The sequence below is a fragment of the Pipistrellus hanaki genome, assembly GCF_964339955.1.
Source record: "Pipistrellus hanaki genome assembly, chromosome: 9".
Classification (NCBI taxonomy): Eukaryota; Metazoa; Chordata; class Mammalia; order Chiroptera; family Vespertilionidae; genus Pipistrellus; species Pipistrellus hanaki.
In genome coordinates, this window is record NC_140511.1 from 55,914,465 (window position 1) to 55,939,176 (window position 24,712).

Sequence of the window (24,712 nt, forward strand, 5' to 3'; positions counted from 1 at the left end):
TTTCCTAAACACAGGGATGACCATGAATCAGTGAAAGGAAAATATGTTGAAAAGTAGACCTGCCAAAGTGGTTGTGCTGTTTTTGCAAAGGGCTCCTATTCTTGAGAGTAATCAAGTAGAATCTGGGAATCTGTGACCACACGTTGCAAAAGCAATTTCTGTGTGAGGTGCAAGGCTGAGATGTGACCTTTAAAAGTTCTTCCTGGTCTAAGATTCAGTGTCCAGGTTCCCATGGGATCCACCGAGGCTCTGATACCTATGGAGCAGAGCTGGGTGTTACGTTCAGGAGAAAGAGGTCCCTTTCACAGATCACGCCAGCCTGGGTGTGGTTACAGGACACCAAAGCTGTTCATTCTGAAAATTATCTTACCCACATCACCTTCTTAAAAACACAGAAATCTATGCTGAAACCGGTTTGGCTCAGTGGATAGAGCCTCAGCCTGCGGATTGAAGGGTCCCGGGTTCGATTCCAGTCAGGGGCATGTGCCTTGGTTGCGGGCGCATCCCCAGTCGGGGGTGTGCAGGAGGCAGCTGATCAATGTTTCTAACTCTCTATCCCTCTTTCTTCCTCCCTGTGAAAAATCAATAAAATATGTTTTAAAAAAAAACAAAACAGAAATCTGCCCTAGTCAGTTTGGCTCAATGGGTGGAGTGTCAGCCTGTGGACTGAAGGGTTGAGGTTTGATTCTGGTCAAGGGCATGTACTTCGGTTGCAGGCTAAATCCCTGGCCCCAGTTGGGGCACACGCAGGAGGCAGCCAATCAATGTGTCTCTCTCACATCAATGTTTCTCTGTGTGTGTCTCTCTCCCTCCCTTCCACTCTCTCAAAAAATCAATGTGGGGGGGAAATCCTTGGGTGAGGATTAACACAAAAATAAATAAAAATGTGTCTCTCTCCCTCCCTTCCACTCTCTCAAAAAATCAGTGGAGGAGGGGGAAATCCTTGGGTGAGGATTAACACAAAAATAATAATCAATTAAAAAATAAACACAGAAATTGTGCACTCCTCCTTTCCCTGCTGTAAGTTCTGATCTGGAAAATGCAGGAGCAGGAGGCAGAGTGGACTGTGGCCATTGAGAGTCACTATGAGCTCAGCGTCTGCATACCACCCAGGCTGTTAGTGGAAGTCACACTCTGTAGGTCGTGTCGTGCAGACAGTAGTTATTTAAAGAGTAAAAATGTTACAGCATTGAATGTGCTTGCTCCAGCTGTGCAGGGTCTGGGGAATCCAGCTGTGCCCAGCCCCATTTGAAGAACTACTTCAGCTGCCCTGAATCCCATTCTTGTGCAAGTACAAGCATTTGAATAAGCCTAGAAGTGAGGAAACGTGTCAGGAACCCTGTTCTTTTTGTCTGTGAACATCAGACAGCTGTATGACTGCAGTTCCTACTGCACTGGTGGAAGGTAATTTGAGTAGCCTGTAGGCAACCGATTTCTTCCTTCTGCTCTCAAGGCCACGGGCATGTGCTCAGGTCCCTGTTAGCCTGCCCTTCCCACCAGAGTGGGAAAACTGCCGCTGGGTGGCCCCTGTCGCTCTCAGTGACACCACCCTAGGCTGCTCTTTGTGCACAAGCAAGCTGATTGGCTTGGGTGCATGGCCACGTGGCTTTTGTTCAATCAGCACAAGCGAGCTGATTGGCTTGGGTGCGTGCCCAAGTCACCTTCAGCAGTCATCCTGTTACAAAGAGACATGCTCATCCACATCCACACAGTCGGTGCTACACCTGCCCCTGTTTCAAAAACGCCAGTGGCACCATCCAGGCCCATACATGTTGGGATTCTAGGAGGAAACAGTTTTTACCTTTGGTTTAAGTGGCAAATTTATAACATCAGATGTGCTCTTTCAAACTCCTGCTCCACCCCAGAGATGGGCCCACTCCCACTGAGAGCCAAGGCTCAGGCCCCTGGGGTTCTGTGTCTGAGCCCCGGGCATGTGAAGACGTGGGAAGGCGAGCAGGGTCAGGCCTCCTGTGTCGTCAACTGTTGTGTCTGTGCATTTAGAGGCAGGGAATCTGAGCATCCTGGGGTCACCCGATTTTGCTTAATCCCCATGCTCGAAGCCAGACACCTATATATTTCTTTAGTAATATATTTATTGAATCCCATTTAGAATGAATGTCCAGAATAATGATACTCTTTTTTTTCCGAGGGTAATGATATTCTTAATGAGAATGTCACCTAGCAGAAATTTAGCATGTAAGGCCACACGGTGAACTCACTGCACATTGTAGGTCCTTTGCGTTGGCATGTTTGTGCAAGTACAAGCATTTCCTTGCCCTAACCCAAGGGGCACATGCTCACCCTTCCAGGTGCCACTGGAGAGTTCCTTCTTCTAAGCAGCCCTGTCTGGCCTCACCCTCCTTTGCCCTTGCTGCACCCCATGCAACATCTGCAGGCCTGTTTCCCCCACCCAGACACTGAGCCCCCTCGAGGTCAAGGACTTAGTCTGATTCTCATTCCCAGCACTCAGGCCAGGGCCTGCCTCACAGTAAGGGCTGCATAAATGTGTATTGAACAAATGACATCACTTCCAAAGGGGCACCATCTGGAGGGCACCAGCCTGCATGTGGCGCTAGTGCAGCCCCTCAGTGGCTTCCCGAAACCCTAGCTGGGGTTGGGAGAGGCCCCCGAGGCTGTTCTACACCCAGTTGGCAGCAGGGGTTAGTCACCTTCCTGCCCCACTGTTTTCCGTGCATCTTGACGGTTCCTTCAGCCACAGCCCTGGGAGGACAAGGCGAAACTTGCAGGGGCCCACACCGGAGCGCCGGCTGGCCTCCTGCCAGTTTGGTCGTGACTACGGCTGTTACCTGGGGGGTGTCTCCCTTAAACCAGACAAGGAGACACTGGCTGTCTGGCTCCCGCCCCTGGGGTGCTTGTCATCCATGAAAGGTAACACACCATCCCAAAAACCATCATAAATTCCGCTGACCTAATGGGAACGTGGATGTGTGTCCTAGAGCACGTTGGGGTTGGGAAGGCGTGTCTGGAGTCACAGGAGCGATAAGGTGCAGCAGCGTCCAGACGGCTGGGGAGCGCGTCTCCGTGGCTAAGAAGTGCCTGGGAAGAAGGATATTTTGATGAAGTGGGAGGCTTTTCCAAGGGACTGGCGTCTAAGGATGACACCCCTGCTGTGCCACCCACACATCGCCCAATCTCTGCATACAGCGTGCCGGGCACTGCTCACTCCTGCTCCCTCGTTTGGGCTCCCACAGTAGCACTCTTCGGAGGCCTGTAGGCTTGTATGTCCAAGACCATGAGTTCACGGATATTTGGGGAAACTTGGAGTCCTCAGAATGCTTATCAAGCCTTCATGTGAGATGGAGGGGCCCTCAGGGGTCAGGTTCTGTTAGCATGCACATTGTCCCCTTAGGATAGAGGGCCAGGACTAGTCATGGTGAGGATTTGAACGTTAAATTACATTATGGTGGCTATTGGGCTGTGAGGGAAACTGAGGCCGGTCTGGCTCACAGTTCCTTCATCCAGGTCTCAAGATTTAAGTCAGCATTTCTGATCCTCACTACCTGCAAGAAATAATGTGCGCGTCTGTTAAAATGCTGGTTTGGCCCTGGCTGGTATTGCTCAGTGTTTAGAGTGTCACTAACTGAAGGGTCACAGGTTGGATTCCAGGTCAAGGGCATGTATCTGGGCCGCAGGTTCAATCCGCACTGGGTGTGTGGGGGAGGCAACCAATCAGTGTGTCTCTCTCACAGTGATTTCTCTCTCTCTCTCTCTCTCTCTCTCTCTCTCTCTCTCTCTCTCTCTCTTCTCTCTCTCTCTCTCTCTTCCACTCTCTCTAAAATCAACAGGGAGAGGGAGGAAATGCAGGTTTAGGGGAAGGGATGAATAGAGGGAGGAAGGCATTTTTAGGGTAATAAAACTCTATCTGTATGATACCATGATGGTGAATACATAATATGCATTTGCCAAAACTCATACAACATGCAGTGAGCCCTAATCTAAACCATGGACTTTGGTTAGTAAGTTATGAATATCATTAATGACCTTACTAATAATTAATGTAGTTCCTATCAAATAATGCAACACTGATGTAAGATGTTAATAGGGGAGACTGGTGGTGGGAGAGAGGGAGTGTATGGGAGCTCCACTTTCTGTGCAATTTCTCTGTAAACCTCAAATGCTCTAAAAAAAAAAAAAAAGAAGAAAAGAAAAAATAAAGCAGGGTCTGGGCCTAACTAATGACATTGCTGCCTCTGCGAAGTGAGGGCCTGGAAGTGTGCCCTTTCTCTCTCGGGTTCCCCAGGTGACTCAGGTGTATCCCAGAGGTTTGAGAATTCCTGGCCATCAGTCAGCCTCCTGTCACCATCTGTTTCACTCCAGGAAGGAGCTTAAAGGGGCTTTGTCTGGAGCACTGTCTCCGGTGTGTTCGAATGTGTTTCATCTTTCAGTGGGTGGACAGAAAGCTTCCTGTGCTGGTGCGAGAGGCGCTGCTGCGATGCCGTGCTGACGGCGGAGCCACAATAAAGGGAATCGGGGCCCGACCGCGTTCCGGGCGCGGGGCTGTCAGGTTCCCCGCGTGTGCAGCCTCTGCCAGCTCCCATTTCAAACTGGCATAGTGACAAGCTAGTCTGCAAAGTGTGCGTCGATCCAAATGGGAGTGATCGATCCACTCTTGTTATAACCCCTGGCTCTCTGTGCGATTGCGTGTTTTATTAGTAAAAATGGAGGTTGGTTTTTTTTTTTTTTTTTTTTTTTTTTTTTTTACATTAAAACACTTTTTAAAATATATATTTTATTTATTTTTCACAGAGAGAAAGAGAGAGGGATAGAGAGTTAGAAACATGGATGAGAGAGAATCATTGACCAGCTGCCTCCTGCACACCCCCTATTGGGGATGTGCCCGCAACCAAGGCACATACCCTTGATCGGAATCGAACCTGGGACCCCTCAGTCCACAGGCTAACGCTCCATCCACTCAGCCAAACCGGTTTCGGCTACATTAAAACACTTTTGGAGTTGATAGGTACAAGACCCTTAAGGAGGCTAAACTGGAATGCTGTGGAAATGAGTGCCACGTTGAATTTTGTTAAACGTGTGAAATTTCACCTAGTATTTTGTGGAAGTCACACAGACCCTGGCAGCATGTTTCACCACCAGGCAGGAATTTCCCCACTTGCTCAATCCCTCCTCCGCTAGGAGTTTGGCGAGAGCAAGCCCAAACCCAAAGCGGTGGTGAGGGTGGTGAGGGTGGTGAGGGTGGTGAGGTTGAGCCTGTGTGCGAAAACTCAGGGTGACGTGTGAGTTACAGCAGTGCCCTGGGCACGGCTGAGTCAGCCCAGAGCAAACATAGCCCAGAGCTGTGGGGTGTGGAAACTCTCACAGAAAGTGTTGAAAGGCCCATCTCAGCCAGGACGGCCTTCTGCCCTAGCTCAGGAGAGGGGCCCTGAGCATGGGGGCTGGGGAGGGGGTCTGTGAACCTGACTCGCACTGGATGCGTGTTTCAGACAATATGTGAGATGGTTTCCCAAAAGGGCCCATACCTTAAGAAGATTTAGGAATTTCTGCTAAGCAGTTTGGGTTGTATAAAGAGCTTGTTTCTCTATTAGACGTGTTGTTTTTAAATACTAGCTGTGCCGTGCTACTGAAATATCCTGTAAACTATGACAGCTACACAAAACATAGGAATGAAAGGGGACATGATGAATCTACACAGAAGCACTTCAGTTTCCCCTGTGGGTCATCTGCTCCCCCTTACAGAGCCCAGTGCTTTCCAGTCTCTGCGTGTACTCAAAGCTTGTGGAGCTGCAGCATCTGATTCAGGAGGTCAGGATACTGTACTTCTGCAAGATTGCCAGGCGATGCTGCAGCTGCTGGTCCCTGGTCCAGATTTTGAATGGCAGGTAGAGGGCCAGGCACGTGACCCCAGCAGTGTACCTTTGCAGCACTTCACTTCAGGAAATGAAGTCTGTGGCACACCGCCGCCGCCACGTCCCCTCCCCCCCCCCCCCCCCCCCCGTCCCAGCTCCCAGTGAGACCTCAAGGAGGCCCTGGAGACACTGTGACACCTCCTTTGCTCAGGCTTGCCTTCTCCTGCAGCTGCCTCAGTCCCCATGGCCTGCCGGAGCCGGGCTCTTGTCTGACTAGCTTAGCAACGTCGGCGCAGTGCTCCCCAGGGAGGCGTGCTCTGTGACTGGCTGGCTGGAGTAGGCTCCAGACCTCCTGAGCCTGGTCCCTTCTGTGGCAGTTTGACTTCCTGCCACACCGGGATCAGAGAACACACTGGGTTTTCCCAGCCACCTGGTTGCTCCCAGGCAGGACTCTGTGAGAGGGAAAGGAGGAGCAGACCAGCCAGGGCAGGGGCCGCTGTCCCCTGAGCTGTGGATATTCCCGGTTGGTGGCTCGGGCTGTTGGAGGAGCTCCCCTGCAGTGACAGCGTTTGCCATGGTCCTGGTCTGTGCTTTGGGCCAAGGTGGCTCCTGGAGTGGCCTCGGGTGGCAGCTCCAGGCTTGAGCGAAATAAGGGAAGCGTCTGCTAGAGATGAGAATGGAGCTCCCACATCCTCCTGAAAGGAGTCAGAGCCCAGCGTAGTGATGGACTGAAGAGCCAGCAAGGAGGCCAGGCGCCCAGCTCTGCATCCAGCAGAAAGGTAGGAAACTGCTGGGGTTCGCTAGGCCCGTCTCCCCTCTGCCCTCTGCCCTCTGCCGGCAGAGTCCCCAGAGATGTGAAAGCAAATGTCTCTCGAGTATCTGTATTGTCCAGCCCAGATTATTTATATAGAAGTCCTGTTGTTACAGGGAAAGACCAGCCAACCTCAGGCTTTCTCTCCGAAGGCTGCTGTTGGTTTTGTTTCATTGTGTATACCTTTGGGATGGCCCATAACAGAGAAGCAGCTCCATGTTCTCTGATCACAATTTACCTTTATTTGGATTAAAAATATTAAGTATATCCTGAGAGGAGAGCATTAGAATCACTCTGCAGTATGTCTCTGCCCTTGTCATTTGGGGCGGAGGCAGTAGGCAGAGGTAAATGAAATATGCCATATTTGCACAAGTTCTTGTGCCTGAGAATGTGGAGATTTTTCCGAGTGGGTCTCCTCAATGAAATTTTAAGTGTTCGACTGAATTTGAGTGCAGCGGTTCTATAATTAACACTGACAAATCAAGCCCAGTTTTGCTAACAGATGGTTGTCCCAACCATCTTTTGCATTTCAAATGCATTCTCTTCTACCCTTGAGTCAAGCGTAGTGGCTTCTTTTCCATCATGAAGATCTGCTTTCTTCACAAAGATTCAGGTGGCTTTGTTAGACTAGCTTGTCCATTTGTCCTTCTGTGATCCAGAGTGAAGTTTGCCCAGCTGACTTGCAAGAGGCCTTAAACCAAAGGGATCCTTTTACAGGTTTGTCCAGAAACTCAATTTACATCCTAGTGAACTTGGGGAACGAATGTCAGGCGGCATTGTAAGGAGTAGAGGGCACTGTGAGAGCCAGTGTAGTTCGGGGTCTTGGATATTGGTGAGAGGCTCAACTTCAAGGCCTTCAACAGCCCACATCCTTGCTTTTAACCTTGCTTCACAAAGTATGTGTTGATATGTGTTCATTTTTTTATATTGATATTGGCAAGGAACATTTTGCATATTTCTTTCATTCTATTTTCTTTACCATGTTCACAGTTGAACCAAAAGTGTGTCCAGATATCATAGACAGGCTGACATGTCTTTAAAGAAAAGCATTCTTCTAGGCTTGAGTTTTTTTTCTCTCTCCTGTTTGCATGGCTTTCATTTCTCGCATTTGAGGGATTTTTAGATTTTTTTTTTTTTTTTTTTTTTTTTTTTAATGTCATGCTCTGTTAGCAATGTGCTAAACTAGATCAGGGCAGTACGTGTTTCTCGCCCTCCCATCCCCCTCATCTTCCCAGTTCCCGACCAAAGGAAGGTGAATTCTTTTGAGGTCAGTGAAGGTCCGTTCGTCCCTTTTGCAGTCCGTGTTGAACTGTGAACCTTGAAAACAAGGAGCCACCTATCCCTCTTTCCCCAGGAGACGCACAAGGCCAGCCTCACCGGTTTCTCCTTGTTGCCTCATTAAATTTAAGTAAGAGAAGAGACCTATGAACTGAGCGTTGGACTCAGAATCTAGTGTAATTTGTTCTAACAGGTCCTATTAGATGGGAGAGCTCCCTCAGAACTAGTGTCCATTACAAGGAAGGCACCTATTTTGTTGAGAAACTTCTTGTAATAGACACGTCGCCCTCACAGACCTCTCTTGGCTGGAGGGATGGTGAGGTCTACCCTGCAAATCTGGTCATTCCCCAGAGGCCTGGGGTGACTCAGGGAGGATTCAGACAGATGGTGCATGCTGAACAATCTGTAGAAGGGAATAGCAGTGACAAAATGCTCACCGAAAACGGAGTCATGAGTGAGGGTTCCCTTTGAAACAGAAGCCAGAGCCTGCTACTCACTGGCTTAGTACCTTCATAGCTCCCCAGGTCCTCAGGCAGAGGTCTCCGCCCCAGCTGGCATGTGAGCCCAGTCACCACGCAGCCCAGCTGATGTCTTTGCTCCTGATGTTCCAGCCACGGTGAACTACTTGCCCTTCTCCTAACCCCCCCTTCCCTCCCTTTCTCTTTGCCTTTGTGCATGTTATCAGGGACCTAGATGGATGCTGCTCCTCTGGCTGGCAAACTCCTTGCACCCTTCCAGGGCCAGCGTAGCCAGCACCCCTCTGTGGAACCTTCCCCATGTGCTCAGGGCCGGGTGTACATCATCTTCACCTAGGGGTGGTTACCCTGTTCTATGATTGAGCCCCTCGTAGGCTTTGAGCTATGCCAGAGCAGGCCAAGCACTGGGCCTTTCCATCCCTGTACCTGGCGCAGAGCCTGGTGTTGATGGAACTGAAGAGGGAAGCTGTTATGCAGCCACTGCACTGCGATTAGCGTTGCCGGAGAGCCCAGCCCTGGGCTGTCTGCGCACTGTCTCTCCCCCATTACAGCCCAGTGAGGCCAGTCTGCAGCTCCACCCATCCTGCAGATGTGGAAACTGAAATTCGAAGAAAGTATACCCAGAAAGTGACAGAGCTGAGATTTGAAGCCACCTGCTGGCACTATGATCTTGACCGGTTTCATATCCTTCGTCAGAAAACTAGAGATAATAATACACTTGCTAGGACTTGAGTGAAGCCCTTCGCACAGTATCCAGCAAGTGCCGGTAACCGTTAGTTCATGTTCATAGTGATGTGTGTGAGGTTGCTTTGCTAGCAAGGGGCAGAGGAGAACTGGAACCCAGGTCTGTCTGAACACAGAGCCCTGTTTCTAGCTCCGATGTTCGTTGGCCACCCCAGAGTACCCCAGCCTTGAGCAGCAAGGGAAACACCCCTCAGACACCTGATGTCTTTAGCAGAGGCTCCCACTCTTCATCCCAGCCCCAGTGGAAGCGGTGGAAGGCGAGGCAGTGAGCCCCCTCCAGCCATCGCTGCAGAACTCGGGAGGGAATATGGAATCCTTCAGCTGCTTGGCCGCTCAGGCAGGACCCCGTCCAGCAAACTCTAGGATGTTACCAGCACCTCGTTATGCTCCAGTACTAGTTATTTATTTCCCCAAGGAGAAGGAAACCAGCACAGGGCTCAGGATTCAGTCCCTGGATCAGCTGGTTCCTTTCCTCGTGACCTCGGGCAAGTTATTTCATCTCCACTCTACATGAGCCCCAAGATGGGGTGCAGCCATCACTCCCACCCCCCTCACCCCCACCTCCTGCCCCAAGCCTTCAGACACACCAGCCTTTCTAACTGCTGGGCAAGGTCTGGTGTTTCAGAAGAGCATGCCAGTGGTGGCTTCCCCTGTGAATTATGCTTTCTTTCCCCTGTAAATTATGATTAACTTGATCACGGCAGTCTACATTAACGTATTCTGAAGACAATTCCTATGCACACTTGGGTTGAACAAAAAAAATGTATCTTTGTATTGAGGCTAAAGAGTTACTGAAAAATATGTACCAGACCATTGTAATTGGTGGATAATAACTTAGAAACAAGTATGTCAAATTAGATTCTTGAATGTGAGGCTGGTTCTAATGACAATTATCCCCAGTGCTATGTTGTCTGCTAATGAGAATACTCAACAGAATTTATTTTGAATATATTATAAAAAATATAGGATTTAATATATTGAATATATTTCTATAAACCTCCAGGAGAAAAAGTAAATATTCAAATATTCTCTCTCTCTCTCTCTCTCTCTCTCTCTCTCTCTCTCTCTCTCTCTCTCTCACACACACACACACACACACACACACACACACACACACACACACGCAGACACACACACACTCATAGGTGAATGCAATAGATTTGCAATAAAACTGAATTATTGTCAGATGAGTTGCATTCAGCTCCCTAGCTTTCAGGTGCGTTTTAGAAGGCAGAGGATCTGAATTTAGCCTTGCCTTTCCCTTCCTCTCTGTCCACGCAAAATTGGAATTTCCGGCATCAGTTGACAAGCCAATCTGTCGCATCAGACCCTCCCTCCAGGGCCCTCCCACTGTCATTCGTGGTCATTTTTCAACCAAACTGGATTGCAACGGGGTGTTGCCAGGCTGAGCTGCCACACGTCTCAGTGCCCCGGCTCGGGAATGCTGGCCCGGCTCAGTGCCCTGCCCTTCACAGGAAGCCAGGGGTGTTGTGCGTGGGCCTCTTCTACATGCCCGGGTACTTGTAATTGCCCAACTGTGTGTGTTGTTTCACCGGCAATAAAAACCCGGCAGGAGAGTGAACCCTAACGTTAGTTTGTCCTTTGACAAGATCTCCCCAGCTGAAAACGTTTTGTTTATCTATATGCTTGAAAGGACTTTACTGACATCAAACTAACTGCCTTGTTTAATGGTGCAAGAGTGTTTTGAAGAGCTTCCACTGAGTTGTCCTTGAAAGGACATTTGCTCTAGCCTCTGGCAAAGTTACTGCATCTGGGTGTAGGTGGTTTTCTCTGCATGTGCGACTTGTAGGATGTGTGCATGTAGCCCACTGATGGACCACGAGTCACTACCTCTGTTGTATGGGTGGGTGGGTGGGTGGAAGGATGGACAGAAAGGTGGACAGACTGGCAGGTCGTTTACTTTGCCTTGCCATATGTCTTGGATGTCAAGTTTGTTGACATTTAAGAAGAAGGAAAACCTGTAATTGGTGTCCTTTCAACAAGTTCTTGCTACTCCCCACCCGATGATTATGTGTTTGGGCTTCACTCATTCAACAACAATAGTATTTAATAAGCACTGAGGATGTGCTAGGCACATGAGATACAGAGTTGAACAAAATAAGAATAGGCCCTGCCTTCAAGGAAGTTACTGTCTTGTATGGGAGAGGCAAGCATTAAAAAGTAATTACACAAAGAATTATTTAATTCTAGCTGTCATCGCTTTTTTAAAATTAATATATAATTAATATATAATTTATATACCATATAATTCACCATTTAAAGTACAAAAGTCAGTGGTATTTGTTTAGGCTTAAACAACAAAAATTTCTTTCAGACACTACTAGTGTCTGGGAAGTTTAAAATCAAGGTATCTAAATTGAATCTTCAGACATATTTTTGCTATTTCCTCAGGAGAGAGGATGAGAGGGAGAAAGAGGGAAGTGGGGAGGAAGGAGAGAGAGAGAGAGAGAGAGAGAGAGAGAGAGAGAGAGAGAGAGAGAGAGAGAGAGAGAGAAACATCAATGTGGGAGAGAAAAGTTGATTAGTTGCCTTCCTTACATACCCAACCAGGGACCAAACCCACAACCCATGTATGTGCCCTGACTGGGAAGTGAACCGGCAACCATTTGGTGCACAGCATGATGCTCAACCAACTGAGCCATCCAGCCAGGCTCTTATGTCATTTTTAAGTGTGGAAAAAGTTTCCCAGAAGTCTCTAGCAGACTTGACCTCCCTAACCAAATTTATATCTTACAACCCATTTCTAAACTAGTCAGTGGCAAGGCATGTAGAAGTCCCATGATTGACTTAGACTATCAAGGTTCATGGCCCTCTCACCCTCCTGAGAAAAACAAAATTCGGAGGAGAGTGTATTGGGAAGGCAGTTTGGGTGGTTTTAGTCTATTCACAAACTGCTACTTGTTAATATGGTACAGTTGAATGAAAAGCTGTCTGTCCTGTTGTGTGGTTGGTATAACCACAAACGATTGGTTTGTCTGACTTCTACAGTTTCCATTATGTTGGCATTGCATTGTCTGTGGTCTTTAATGTCATAACTGGGGGCAAGGGGAGATATCAAAGTTCAATTCAGGCATGGTGTCATGGAAGCTGCTCTACAGGAAGTTCTCTGTCCCACCCTGGGAGCTCCTTCTCACCCCAGATGGCTCCCCTGAGCACTCTCTTCTCTGCCCCCCTAACTTGAACTTCCTGGTTCTGGGCAATCCCCACAGCATCTAATAATTCCATTTTTTAAGAATAATTCACAAGAAGTTCCCAAAAGGGAAGGGGGAAATTTCAAGAATTGAAAACTGTTAGGATCTAATCTAACCCATATATTCTAAAGCTAAAATATAAGATGCTGTGGCCCTACCTAACCAGTTTTCTCAGTGGAAAGAGTGTGGGCCTTTGGACCAAAGTGTCCTGGGTTCAATTCCTGTTAAGGGCATGTACTTTGGTTGCAGGTTCTTCCCCAGCCCAGGCCCTGGTCAGGCACGTGCAGGAGGCAACCAATAGATGTGTTTCTCTCACATCGATGTTACTCTGTCTTTCCCTCTCTCTTCCCCTGTCCTTAAAAAATCAATGGAAAAATATCCTCAGGTGAGGAATGACACCAACAACAAAATGTGTGTGTGTGTGTGTGTGTGTGTGTGTGTGTAATTGTATGAAATATTCCCTCATGTAGCTCAGCTGACTTTTTCAGGAAAATAAACTACTAATGGGTCTTTTTTTTTTTTTTTACTTGAAATGTAAAATACATTATCAGACCCCTTGCAGGTTTTTCTCATGGGTCCATGTAGGAATGAAAGGGAATTGGGTTTGGTTTCTTGCTCTGCCCAGGTTTTGCATTGCCTTTCGGTTATCCTCTGGAAGGGGGCAGAGACAGCAGTCTCTTCTATGGGGTTGTGAGGGAGCCAAGGTAGATGAGGAAAGCTGCTTTGAATCTCAACTACTTCCTACGCTGACTCAGGAACGGGTCTGGCCTGTGGACAGTCAGCCATCGATACAGCAAGTCCCAGGGGTCACCCCCTTCCCTGGACAACACCGATTTCATCAGAAGGTGGTACTGTGGCATCACCGAGAGATCCAGAGAGCAGTACATTAGCATTCGTGTTATTCAGAGAGCTTTGTGACGGTCACCTGAAGACATCAGTGCAAAGGTGAATGCACCATCTTAGACACTTCAGGATGATGACAACGCTAAGGATGTCTATCCTTTGTAGGTTCCCCCGCAGATAGCAGAGCACTTTTACAGGCCTTATCTCACTAATGCCCTCCTTCGCCCGTGAGGTGGGAAGGCTGTGATACCCCATCATTTAAATGAAAATCCCAGAGAAGTGACTTGCCTGTGATGGCAGAAGTGCCTCTCTTATCCTCTATCCTTTCTTTCCACCTCTCTCAGAAGCTTCCCTGCATCCTCCAGGGCCCGGTTCTGCCCTGTTGTTTCCTATGATGTACTTATGACTTGTCAGGTTCATTCACAGTATTTGGGTTAAAAAAAAAAAAAAAAAGCCTGCTTGTATAATAGCTGACATATCTGGCAGTTAATTTTTTTATTCACACCAAAACCGGTTTAGCTCAATGGATAGAGCGTCGGCTTGGGAACTGAAGGGACCCGGGTTCGATTCCGGTCAAGGGCATGTACCTTGGTTGCGGGCATATCCCCAGTAGGGGGTGTGCAAGAGGCAACTGATCGATGACTCTCTCTCATCGATGTTTCTAACTATCTCTCTCCCTTCCTCTCTGTACAAAATCAATAAAATATATTTAAAAAAAATTTTTTTCATTCACTAGTTCCCTTCTCTTCATGGATTCCTGTGAGTCTGCGTTAATTAAGCGGAGTTCTATTTTTGGTAGCGAGCTGGGATCCTTTGGGGTGACCCGGTGGCTGAGTGAGTCTTGTGCTGCCATCAGTGAGGGAGCCTCGGCGAAGCCTCAGTGCCTTGCCTGGATGTGAACAATGAGACTGTACGAGACTTGCTTTTAACCATACATTTGCATCTTCCTCTTCTTTTAAAGGTACATGACCGATGGCGGACTTGGCCTCTACACCCGCCGCCTGAACCGGCTCCCCGATGGGATGGCTGTCGTGCGGGAGACCCTGCAGAGAAACACCTCCCTGGGCCTCGGAGACGCCGACAGGTAAGCGGCTCCACTTGGGGTTGGCCAGGTGCAGGGGTCCTTCCTCAGTGGCCTGAGAAATAAGGGTGGTGATGTTAAGAGTGGACAGGGGCTACTTCACCCACGTGGAGTCTCGGAGGCCAGAAGCCGTGCCCGGGGTGAGCAGTGGGCACAGCAGGAAGGAGAGGGCTGAAGGGTGCTCCTGCTCTGCTCTGGGTCAGACGGTGCTTCTGAGAGCGAGAGCACAGGGAGTTCAGGCTGGAGTCCTTTTCGTTGTTGTTTTGACTGTTGCTATGCATCTCGGTCAGCTCAGCAGACCCCGGAGATCTGCTTTCCTTCCTCTGTTTGGCAGCTTTCTAGGCACTGCGGCTTGGGAACAGTCCCTCAGGAGGCACAGGTGTGTGTGCAGATGGGCGCTCGGGCCTCAGCTGAGCTGGCCTCCCCATCAGTCTCCCGTTGCCTGGTAATGGGAGGCAAGGCTGAAGTGTTCGGATTTATGCACCTGCCCTGAGATTAGAGCGCTGAGCAGTTGAGGTTATAGGGCAGTGGTCGGCAAACTGCGGCTCGCGAGCCACATGGGGCTCTTTGGCCCCTTGAGTGTGGCTCGGCGTTAGAACCACTTCTTCAAAATAGACTCGCCCAGGCTGAAAGCCGACTTCTGCGCATGGGCCACGAAGTTTTCACTCGCACTGTATGTGCACGCACGCCAGCATGTGGTATTTTGTGGAAGAGCCACACTCAGGGGGCCAAAAAGCTGCATGTGGCTCGTGAGCCGCAGTTTACCGACCACTGTTATAGGGCATCGCCAGCCTTCGCTGATGCTACTATCAGAGACCAAAAGAGCTTCAGAAAACACTAGAATAAAGAAAGAGAGTTAGTTGGCATCCAAGTTTCTAGTCCTTACTCTGACGCAAACCCATTATGTGACTGTGAGCCATCTCTTAGAGAAGAGGTTTGGGCCGTTGTGATTCCCAAGACCCCTTCGAGTGCCGCCATGCTGTACCTCTCTATATTGCAGCACCATCAGGGACCTGCCTGTGCCAGGATTTTTCTGGTGTACTTGACCTCTCTCCACATCTGGGCTGGTGAGACATACCGTGGAATTTAGACATGAGGGGTGCTAACCCTCAGGTGTTGGAAAGCCAAATATTGGTAGCACAAGCCCAGCTTCTTGTCGTCCTCTTCGCAGAACACACTGTTTACAAGGAGTTAGGGGGCTTGGTGGTTCTCTGGCTTCAGAGGACTAGGGCAGCGTGCTAAAGAGGCAGACCCCGAAGGCACCCCCCAGAAATGGGGTTTGCTGAAGGGAAGTCTTCACATTCTCTCAGGAAGGCTGAGGAGCTGCGGCTGATGGGGCTGATGGACTAGCGTGAGGAATGGGGACTCCGCCTGGGCTCTGCCACTGACTGGAGTCTGTGCTTCTCAGAGTCCATCCCCCTCCCCCATGGGCCCATGGTGATTTGTACCAGAGATGACAAAAGGCTTTCCACGCCATTGCCAGCTCCAGTCAGTTGTGTTCCTGTAATTGCTTTTTTTTTTTTTTTTAAAGGAGTGGGTTGGAGAGTCCACAGAAAGATGAACCGTGGGAGGGCTCTTTCTAAAGGTGAAGCTCTCTAAAAATAAAACCTTCAGAGTAAATACTACCAGGGGGGAAAGTCAGCTGTTGTGACACTCCCACTGGGGATTTCACAATCCCGCCGAATTGTTTTGCTTGTTTGTGCTCGCCTGTAAACACGTCGTTAGTTGGTAAATCCATTAGCATCAAGTGCAGGCTTTACAAGGTGCGTTTCCCCTTGTAGCAAAAGAAAACTCTACTCAAGGCAGTTTAATTTAATGCTTCATTGCAGGGCGAATGGAATTATCACAGACCACAGCTGAGCTTGGTTCTGCTGTCGGAGGCGGAGGGTTCGGGAGGGGGCTGGGCTGATGATAGCGCCTGATATGTGTTTCCAGTCCAGCCTCTATGTTAGGTGTGTCGAACTCAATCAGAGAAGGGGCCAAAATCTAAAATCCAGCCTAAATCGCGGGCCGAATGGTTTACTGAACAGTCATAAACTGACAATGTCATAAACTGACAGCGGAGTGCAGTGATGACAGCGCGGTGCGGGCCACATTGCAAGGCCTGGCGGGCTGGATTTGGCCCGCGGGCCTTGTGTTTGACACATGTGCTATGTGCTGGGACCGTGCGGACCACGGTGTCTTCCGGTTCCCCCAGATGTGAGACTTAAGTGGCTCACTGACCAACTTTAAAGAAAGAACTCAGGTGGCTTTTTAAAAATAGGATTTAATAATGCTTATAAGTTTTCTGTCTAGTATAAGTATTGACCTGTAGGCACTGAGATATTTTGCATTATTCTGGAATAAGTTAAGTTTCTTTAATCTCCAAAAGCATTGTGAACAGAATAATGATAAATTATTATTTCATCTTTTTAACAATTACACTTATCACTATGCCCTGATCAGGTGGCTCAAAGGTTGCAGGTTTGGTCCCAGTTGGGAGGCAACCAATTGGTTTTTCTCTCTCTCTTGCTCTCGGTCTCCCTTTTTACCTTTCTCCTTCTTCCCTCCCTCCCTCTCAAATCAATGAAAAAAATAATCCATAATCATAAAAGCATAATATGTTAATTAGACCAGATGTCCTTCTGCCCTCTAGTAATAGAATAAAATCAATGAAAACATATCCTCAGGTGAGGATTAAAAAAAAACAACTTATACCTATCACATCAAACCATGATTTTACAAATATTGCTTAGGGTAAGAATAGTGTGGGCTATTTCATGTGAAATATCAAGGTAGACTATCACGGAGGGTGTGCAGATACATTATTTTTTTAAAAGGTCGTATGGAAATGGATGGCTGCAAGTTAGCCAAGCCTATTCTTGCCCCCACAATTGAAAATATGTCCTTTAAACAATTTAAATTCGATGAGTCGGAAAATGCAGAGAACCCAGCACCTTTCCAAAATCCTTCCCTTTTAACCCGAAACAAGCAGGTCCCAGAGCTGAGAGATTTCGAGCAAGTTCTTTATAAAAAGGCAGCCCGGTCTTTAAGGATTTGCACACAAGCAGCAGATTGCTTCTACAAAGGAAGTAGGAAAGTACTGGAGATGAGGCCCAGTTAGACCTCAGCCAGGGGAAGACAAGCATCCGAGGGCAGGTCACCTCCCATGGAACAGGAGAACCACTCACCTGAGCCGTGCTGCTCCACAGAACAGCCTGAAGGGCGCTGGCCTACCCCCCTGACCTCCGCTGTTTGCAATAGGATGTGGCTGGGGTATCTTTGGGGTTATTAAAAGTAACTGATAGCAGTGTGTAGCCTGGGAGATAGAGACCAGGTCATCTGTGAGTCTCGATGTCATCAGTGGCTTCTGAGAAACAGTCAAGGATGACAGTCAACTCAGAAGGCCCGCCTGCCCTTGATCTCCTGACACTCCTCAGGCCTGCCACCCGGGGCTCCAGTTTTCACCCGACAGTCAACAGTGGCTACGTCCAGGAACAAGAGCCAGCAGCGGAGAAGGGAGGATCAAAGGGGACCCATAGAGGTGGCTTATTACAAGCCAGGGGCCCAGATAACTGCAAGTAAAGAGAACTTGGACGCAGAGGTCTCTGGCCGGGCAGCCTGGCAAGAAGAAGAAATATACCCCCAGAACACCGAGGGGCTGGGGTCCCAGACAAGCAAACAAGTTGTTGGACTCCTGCCAGCTCCTCCATGCACCCCTGTCCCCTCAGCTCCCTCAGAAGTTCTTTTTTAAAAAATATATTTTATTGATTTTTAAAATTTATTTATTTATTTGCAGAGAGGAAGGGAGAGAGATAGAGAGTTAGAAGCATCAATGAGAGAGAAACATTTATCAGCTGCCTCCTGCACATCCCCTACTGGGGATGTGCCTGCAATCAAGGTACATGCCCTTGACTGGAATCTAACCTGGGACCTTTCAGTCCGCAGGCTGATGCTCTATCCACTGAGCCAAACTGGTTTCGGCCCTCAGAAGTTCTTGAACTCCAGCTAGTGGAGTGCTTTCACAGCTTCAAGCACGGCCTTGGGGAAGTTTCCACTCCTGGGTCTCCTCCTTTGTTCTTGCAAGACATCCGCTGTGCTCACAGCCTTTTCCAGTATCCCCCTCCTGCTTCGCCTGCAGTGGGTGCAGGCAGCTAGATGCTGCCCTCCATGGCACCCCTAGGTCGTGGAGCTGTCACTGAGAGCACAGAAAGCCAGAATCCAGGCTGCTGTGGGCGCCGGAGCAGGACAACTTTGGAATCGCTTGGCACCTTCCTTCTGAACCATGAGGAGGAACTCTTACTGGACTCCAGTGCCTTTTAATGACTTGGATAAAGATAAAAGTAGCAAAGTAAAAATGCTGCGTGGTGGAACTTCAACCTGCGACCTGAACAGAATGTAAATTGTGCCCTAACTGGTTTGACTCAGTGGCTAGAGTGTCGACCCACAACCGAAGGTCCCAGGTTCAATTCCTATTCAAAGACACGGACCTCGGTTACAGGCTCCATCCCACGTCCTGGTCCAGGTCCAGGGCAGGAGGCAACAAATGGATGCTGCTCTTTCTCCCTCTCTCTCCCTCACTTCCATTCTCTTTCTCTCTCTCTCTTAAAAAAAAAAAAAAAAAAAAAAAAAAAAATCCTCCTGTGAGGATTAATAAAAAATAACCAAAAAATTAAAAAATATATAAATTGCCCTCCATGATGCCATAAACCAAGAGGGAAGGAGAACCTATTTTTCCTTCTTGTTACTGGTTTCCTTGCCCCCAAACCCTGAACGTGCTAGGTGTAGAGACTGTGCTGGCAGTGGGAGTCCCTGTACTGACTTCCTGTCCGCGTGTAGAGCCCTGGCCTTGACGCCCAGAGCTGACCCACTTTCAGCTCGAATCGCAGTCCCACGGTGTGAGGATGTAACTATGCAGCCTGGTATTTGGCCAGCCTGCCAAGCTGAGCCCTCCTTCCTGGCCGGGACTGTCATCAGAGCCCAGGGCACCGCCTGGCTTTGTGATTTGTGTGGAACAAGGCGGCCTCCTGGCACCAAGCAGTGCAGCTATGGATTCAGGCCCGAACCGCAGAGAGAGATGAATCCAGGCCAGAGTCCCCCGGCTGCAGGTGGAGCTCACTCCCCTACCAGGTAGTAAGTCCCCCAGCTGGTCATTTCTTAGGCAGAAGCCCTGCTGGGATGTGCAGGGAGGAAGGAACTTCAGTGGGAATGGCTTCTCCCCTGGCCTTCCTGCCAAGCCTGTGGTAGGCAGAATAATTACCCCCCATCCCCGCCACCCCAAACGTCCATGGCTTGGTCTCTAGAACCCGTGGATACGCTTTGCTACCTGGCTAGAGGGATGCAGGAACACTGGGAGATGTGCACGAGGTGAAGGTGGTGAGCCTGTTCTGTAAAGCACTGAACAAAGAAACAACATTCTGATGATTCCTCAGACCTGCAGGTCATCCAGGGCTCCCTGGGCTCCATCCCCTGGCTTCTCTCTTTTTTTTTTTCTTTTTTCTTTTTTTTTTTTTTATAGTCAATTAATTAACAAGCCCTCTTTCTTCCGTAACAGCGCCAATTGTGTGTTAACGGAAAGCATGAGGATCAGAGAAAGTGTGAGTTAGAATATGATGTATAGAAAAGGGAGGGAAGGCCTAACCGATTTGGCTCAGTGGATAGAGAGTTGGCCTGTAGACTCAAGTGTCCAGGTTTGATTCCTGTCAATGGCATGTACCTTGGTTGCTGGCACATCCCAGTAAGAGGTGTGCAGGAGGCAGCTGATAGATGTTTATTTCTCATCGATGTTTCTAATTTCTCTCTCTCTCTCCCTTCTCTCTGTAAAAAGTCAATAAAATATTTTTTTTTAAAAAAAGAAAAGGGAGGAAATTGAGAATACAGATATACAATACTAGCCATAGCTGCTACATGGTTTGATGTTTGAGCATTGAGCTTCCTACTGACCTAAGTGAAAGTGAACTTTGCCTTACTTCCCCCGCCCCCCACCCCGTCCTAACCTCTCCTGTACTATTTTGTCTTAATCTCTCCTTGCTTGGGTCCTTCCTCTCTCATTCTCCTTGCATTTTTTTAGTCTTGCACTCAAGGGTTATGCTCATTTTCTGGGGACAGAGGGATGCCACCAGCACCAATGATCTCCATTCTGTTTTCTTCCCCTCCTTTCCTCTTTCCTCTCCCGCTCGTATGGAGCAAGGGGAAGCAAAGCAGACAAGAGTGAATGTCACTTGCATTGTAAAGCTCATAAAAGGAACCTTTGAGGCAAAGCTCTATTTCTGAGGTAACAGGGTAATAATTACTGTGTTGGCCTTTCCCAGGGGCCTCCTTTCTGCTGGAATCACTGGCTTCCTTTTAAAGTCAGAACCACTTCCTGTGGACTGGGTGGGCAGGGGCCACCTGTGCTGAACAGAGGGCTGGTGCTGACAGGAAGCAAACCAGCTGCACCTTAAGCCACAAAGGAATTCTCCCAGTGGCTTGTAAAGAGAAGAGAAAGAGTAGTCTGTGGAGTCTCCTTTCTTGCTCATTCAGTGTTTTCACTTTAAAAAAAGAAAAGAGAGAAAGAAAGTAGTGTAGTGGCCCCAGGAGGATCGTCCACTTCCTAATGTTGCCCAACTTGATAACTTTGTTCCAGGTTACACTCTAGAAGCACAGCTGAGGCAGCAGGTCCCTAACCCAGTTATTTTGGGGGCAGAGCCACTGCTGGGATATGCAGAGGAGTGAGGGAGGGCAGCCACTCCCCCAACCCTCCCAAGTACATTTTCCAAAAAATGGAGCCTTTTCAATGGTTGTTTCAAAGTAATCTGTAGACTTGGTGGCTGTTCAAAGTATGGATGAGAAGATGTCTAGCAGTATGAAATCAAGAATGAGAGGTCAAAGAAAAAAGCCAAATGGAGTGCTTTATCCCCCAGCAACTCAAACCATAGGCTCCCAAGCCCAAGACAGAATCTGGATTGCACCTATGCCCTGCAACAGAAGAGAACATCATGTGTTTTAATCCAGGCACCTGGGCAAGTCTTTGCTTCAGTCAGGGTAGAATACGTTGTGCTGTGTAACAAACAATTCCAAAAAACCCGCCATGAATGGCCTCTGCAGATCAGTAGAAGGCTGTGTTGTATGTACATCATTTTCACTCTAGGACCCAGGGTGACAGAGGGGCTTCTGTTTAAAGCATTGGCAATCCCCATGGCAAAGAGAAATGGTCAGCCACATACTGTCTCCTAACGCTTCTGCTGGAATGGCCCACGTAACTTCCACCTGCTTGTCATTGGCCAAAGGAAGTCGCATGGCTACACTTACATTCAAAGCTGAAGAGAAGTACAGTTCTACCCGTAGGCCCGTGAGAGCAGAAAATATATGAATTGCCTTAATGACTATCATTTTTTGCTGTACTTAATGCCAAGCCCCCATTATTTAGCCAACTCTGTATCATGTAATTTACTGCATACCTCTGGGATGCCAGGAGCTGTGCCACCCAGTCTGACTGATGGGCTCTAGCAGCTCCTCGGGGTGGGGGTGGGGGGGGGGTGCGCACGGGGAGTGAGCAGATAGAGACTCAATAGGTTAAGGAATTTTTAAACAGTGCTATGAGGCAGTTGCATTTCAACATTTGGACTGAGTTTTGATATGTGACAGCTAATAGAAAATGCTGATATTTACTGAGCACATTCTATGCATAGGCTCTGGGGATCCAAAGATGAGTAAGAAGTAGTCCCTGCTCCCTACTGTCAAGAAACTTGAAGTCAAATAGAGGGGAGAGAAGCCTTAAATAAGCCCTCACCACTCGAGGTGCCAGCTCTGGGGAGACTTTCACCGATGCCCTGAGAGCCGGAAAGACGGGGAGTCTCCCGGGGGCTCCCTGCAGCCCTGCATTGGGAACTTGTTATCATACTAAAACGCGGGTGGTTTCCTTTTCTGTCGGTGATGATTTGAAAGATCCTTTGGAAACATTACCCAAGTGTCCAAATAGGCCCGCTTATCTCACCATCCATGTGGGATTTTCTTTTGTCTCCTTTAATATCCTTTGTCACTTCTGAAGAGCAGCCCAGCCCGGATTTCTGTTGCTGAAACGTAAGAGCTGATTGCAATGAGCCTGTGTGTAAGGCGGCCCTCACACTGGCCTGTGGAGGGGTGTCCTGGTTACAGGGTAACCTTTAGATTGTCCTGCTGCACAGCTGTGCTGCCTGAGTTTCTGTTCAAGGTCACCACGCCTGGGAGAGTGTTTTCCCAAGGCTGCCTCTCCCCAGGCAGGCCAGCGGAAAGCTGACGGTGCAAGGCTTGGGGCAGGGCGAGGGGGGGGCGGGGGGGCGCTCAGAAGCATAGGGGCCACCCTCTCACGTTGCCAATGAGGAAATCGAGGCCCAGGGAGAGAGCCAGTGGCCCAGCGACCACTCGCTGTCCGCCAGGCGTCGGGGAGCAAGGTCATCGCAGTGTTTGGAAAGCATGAAGTCTAGGAGCTTGTATGAGAGCACACATTATCTCTTTGGTGATTGTTCCCAATGCAGCCCATGTAATAAGGGAGGCAGTGCTGTGGGAACCAGAAGGCCTTGTCCTGGATATGGCTCTGCCCCGTCGAACATATTGGACTCGATGTCCCCCGCCCCTCGTGTCTTCATCTGTGGGGTCAGACCAGCTGATCCTAAGGTCCCTGAGTTCCGGTGGGTCAGGGGTCTTGCCTGTCACTGGAGGGCAGGGTAGAGGGAGTGGCTCACAAGTGTAGCTCATTCATGCAGGGCAGGGACCCCAGGAACTTTTTGCCTCTGATATTTGCAGTGGGTTCTCTTAGGAGTGGTGTTCTCACCCAAGACCTCTGGTGTGTGCAGACCCAGACCGAGGGCCCCCACATCTGCGCGTGGCAGACCTCTCTGAGACAAGAGATAGCCTCTAAGCGTCCATCCTCGCTGCTCCTCAGAGCTAAGCCTGCTCTCCGCCTCCTTGCCCCCAGAGAAGGGCGAGAGAGGAGGGTGCTGGAGGATGCCCAGAGCTGAAGGACCAGATGAAAACTTCCAAAAGGGGGAGTCCGGGGCGGGCAGAGCCACGGGTGAGAATGGTGAGGCTGGGACCCTCCGGTGCCTGGCAGGAGTTCTTCTTTCATTCACTACAGAGGCTCTTGCACTAACTTGGAGCGTCACCAGAATTATATCAGGCGTGGAAGCTCATGCAACTGTGGTCTTATTTTGCATCAAGATAAAATTCCAAGTGACTGATAAGCAGTGAATTACATTTATTTGGGTGGGTGTTTTGACTCAGTATTTAATTGGACTTGGATATACAATACATCGCTCCCTAAATCAGTACAGCCTGTCCCGGGACAGGGCGGTCAGCCTGGGGACCGGGCATGGTGGGGGGCTTGGAGGGACTTCCCTGTGCTGGGATTTTTCATACAGTTGGCAACACCAGATGTCTGCGCCACAAAACAGCACTTGGGTTTATGCAGGGAAACCGTGCATGATACGTATAGGGGAGCAGGCTTTGAAAGGTGGCATCCCTTCCCCAAAGCCGCCGGGTGAGCTCAGGATTTGAATTTGTGTCTCTGGACACAGCCTTTGCTTCTACCACTGCGCTTGCCTTCCTCGCGTTCAGGGCTCGGCTGCCATCCTTCTTCCACAGGCGATGGCATCAGGACCACTGACCCGTAAGACCTTCTCTTCCCAGGTCCGACTCCCCAGGCTCCATGAAAGGACAGCCCAGTGCATGGCCCGGGCTCCCGCCAGGCCCTGCGTTGTAGAGGGAACTCTGACTTAGGAGAGTATCAGGGACGCTTGAAGCTGTGAGTGTCCTGTTTTTCTCTTAAGAACATGTAACTCCTGCAGTGCCAGGGCCTCCAGGAAAGGCTAGGAGTTGCCTCTGTCACACTGATCACTCCTGGTGGCCTGCAGGCTCCCCCTTCAGCCTTCTTCTCCCCAGGAGTGGCGAGTGGTCTCCCCTGGAAGTCCCTGGCATTCTGTGTCTCAACGTCACCCGAGAGGAGGCTGCTTTGTCTGCTCCGCCGGCCGCAGCCCCGCTGTTTCTCCTGTCCACTGTGCACTTTGATTTATCTCCCTCATTAACCCACGGTGCTCGGTCCTGTGAAACTGCCTGAAATGAGATCTGAAGGGGGGACTCGGATATTCTGGAGATGATGCAAGACTGTGGGGGAGAGATTCATCAGGGCCTGAGGGAGATGAGGTGGCTGCATGGCTCAAGGACTTCTATCGCGGCCTCTGCCTGTTAGCTTGCCCTGCATTTTGGGGAGAAGGATGCACAACACTCCGGTTCCCTCAGTGGCAAAATGAGGCTTAAAAAGCACCCTCCCCGGCTGCTGATTGTGGGGTCTCAGGACGTGGATGTGGGGAAGCCCTGGAGAGATGGGCTGCAGAACCACGGGGCATTTGGGTTGGGGTTGGAGTTGGTCACGTCATCTTTTACGGGGTGCACAGGTGGACTCAAGAAGGAGAGAGTGGGAGCACACAGGGTGCTTTCTGGTCAGCCAG

General features: G+C 49.4%; 1 protein-coding gene across 6 annotated transcripts in view; it reads left to right on the top strand.

Annotated features, from left to right (window-relative positions):
- Window positions 1–24,712, top strand: part of NAV2 (neuron navigator 2) — a 354,139-nt gene that overhangs the window by 233,884 nt on the left and 95,543 nt on the right. For all 6 annotated transcript variants that reach the window (XR_014796009.1, XM_084895481.1, XM_084895482.1 and 3 more), the window contains one exon: window positions 14,151–14,273. Coding sequence is in view for 5 of the 6 variants with exons in the window: in XM_084895481.1 (XP_084751607.1) it covers window positions 14,151–14,273 (123 nt within the window). In the remaining variant the exon portion in view is untranslated. The remainder of the gene's footprint in view (window positions 1–14,150; window positions 14,274–24,712) is intronic.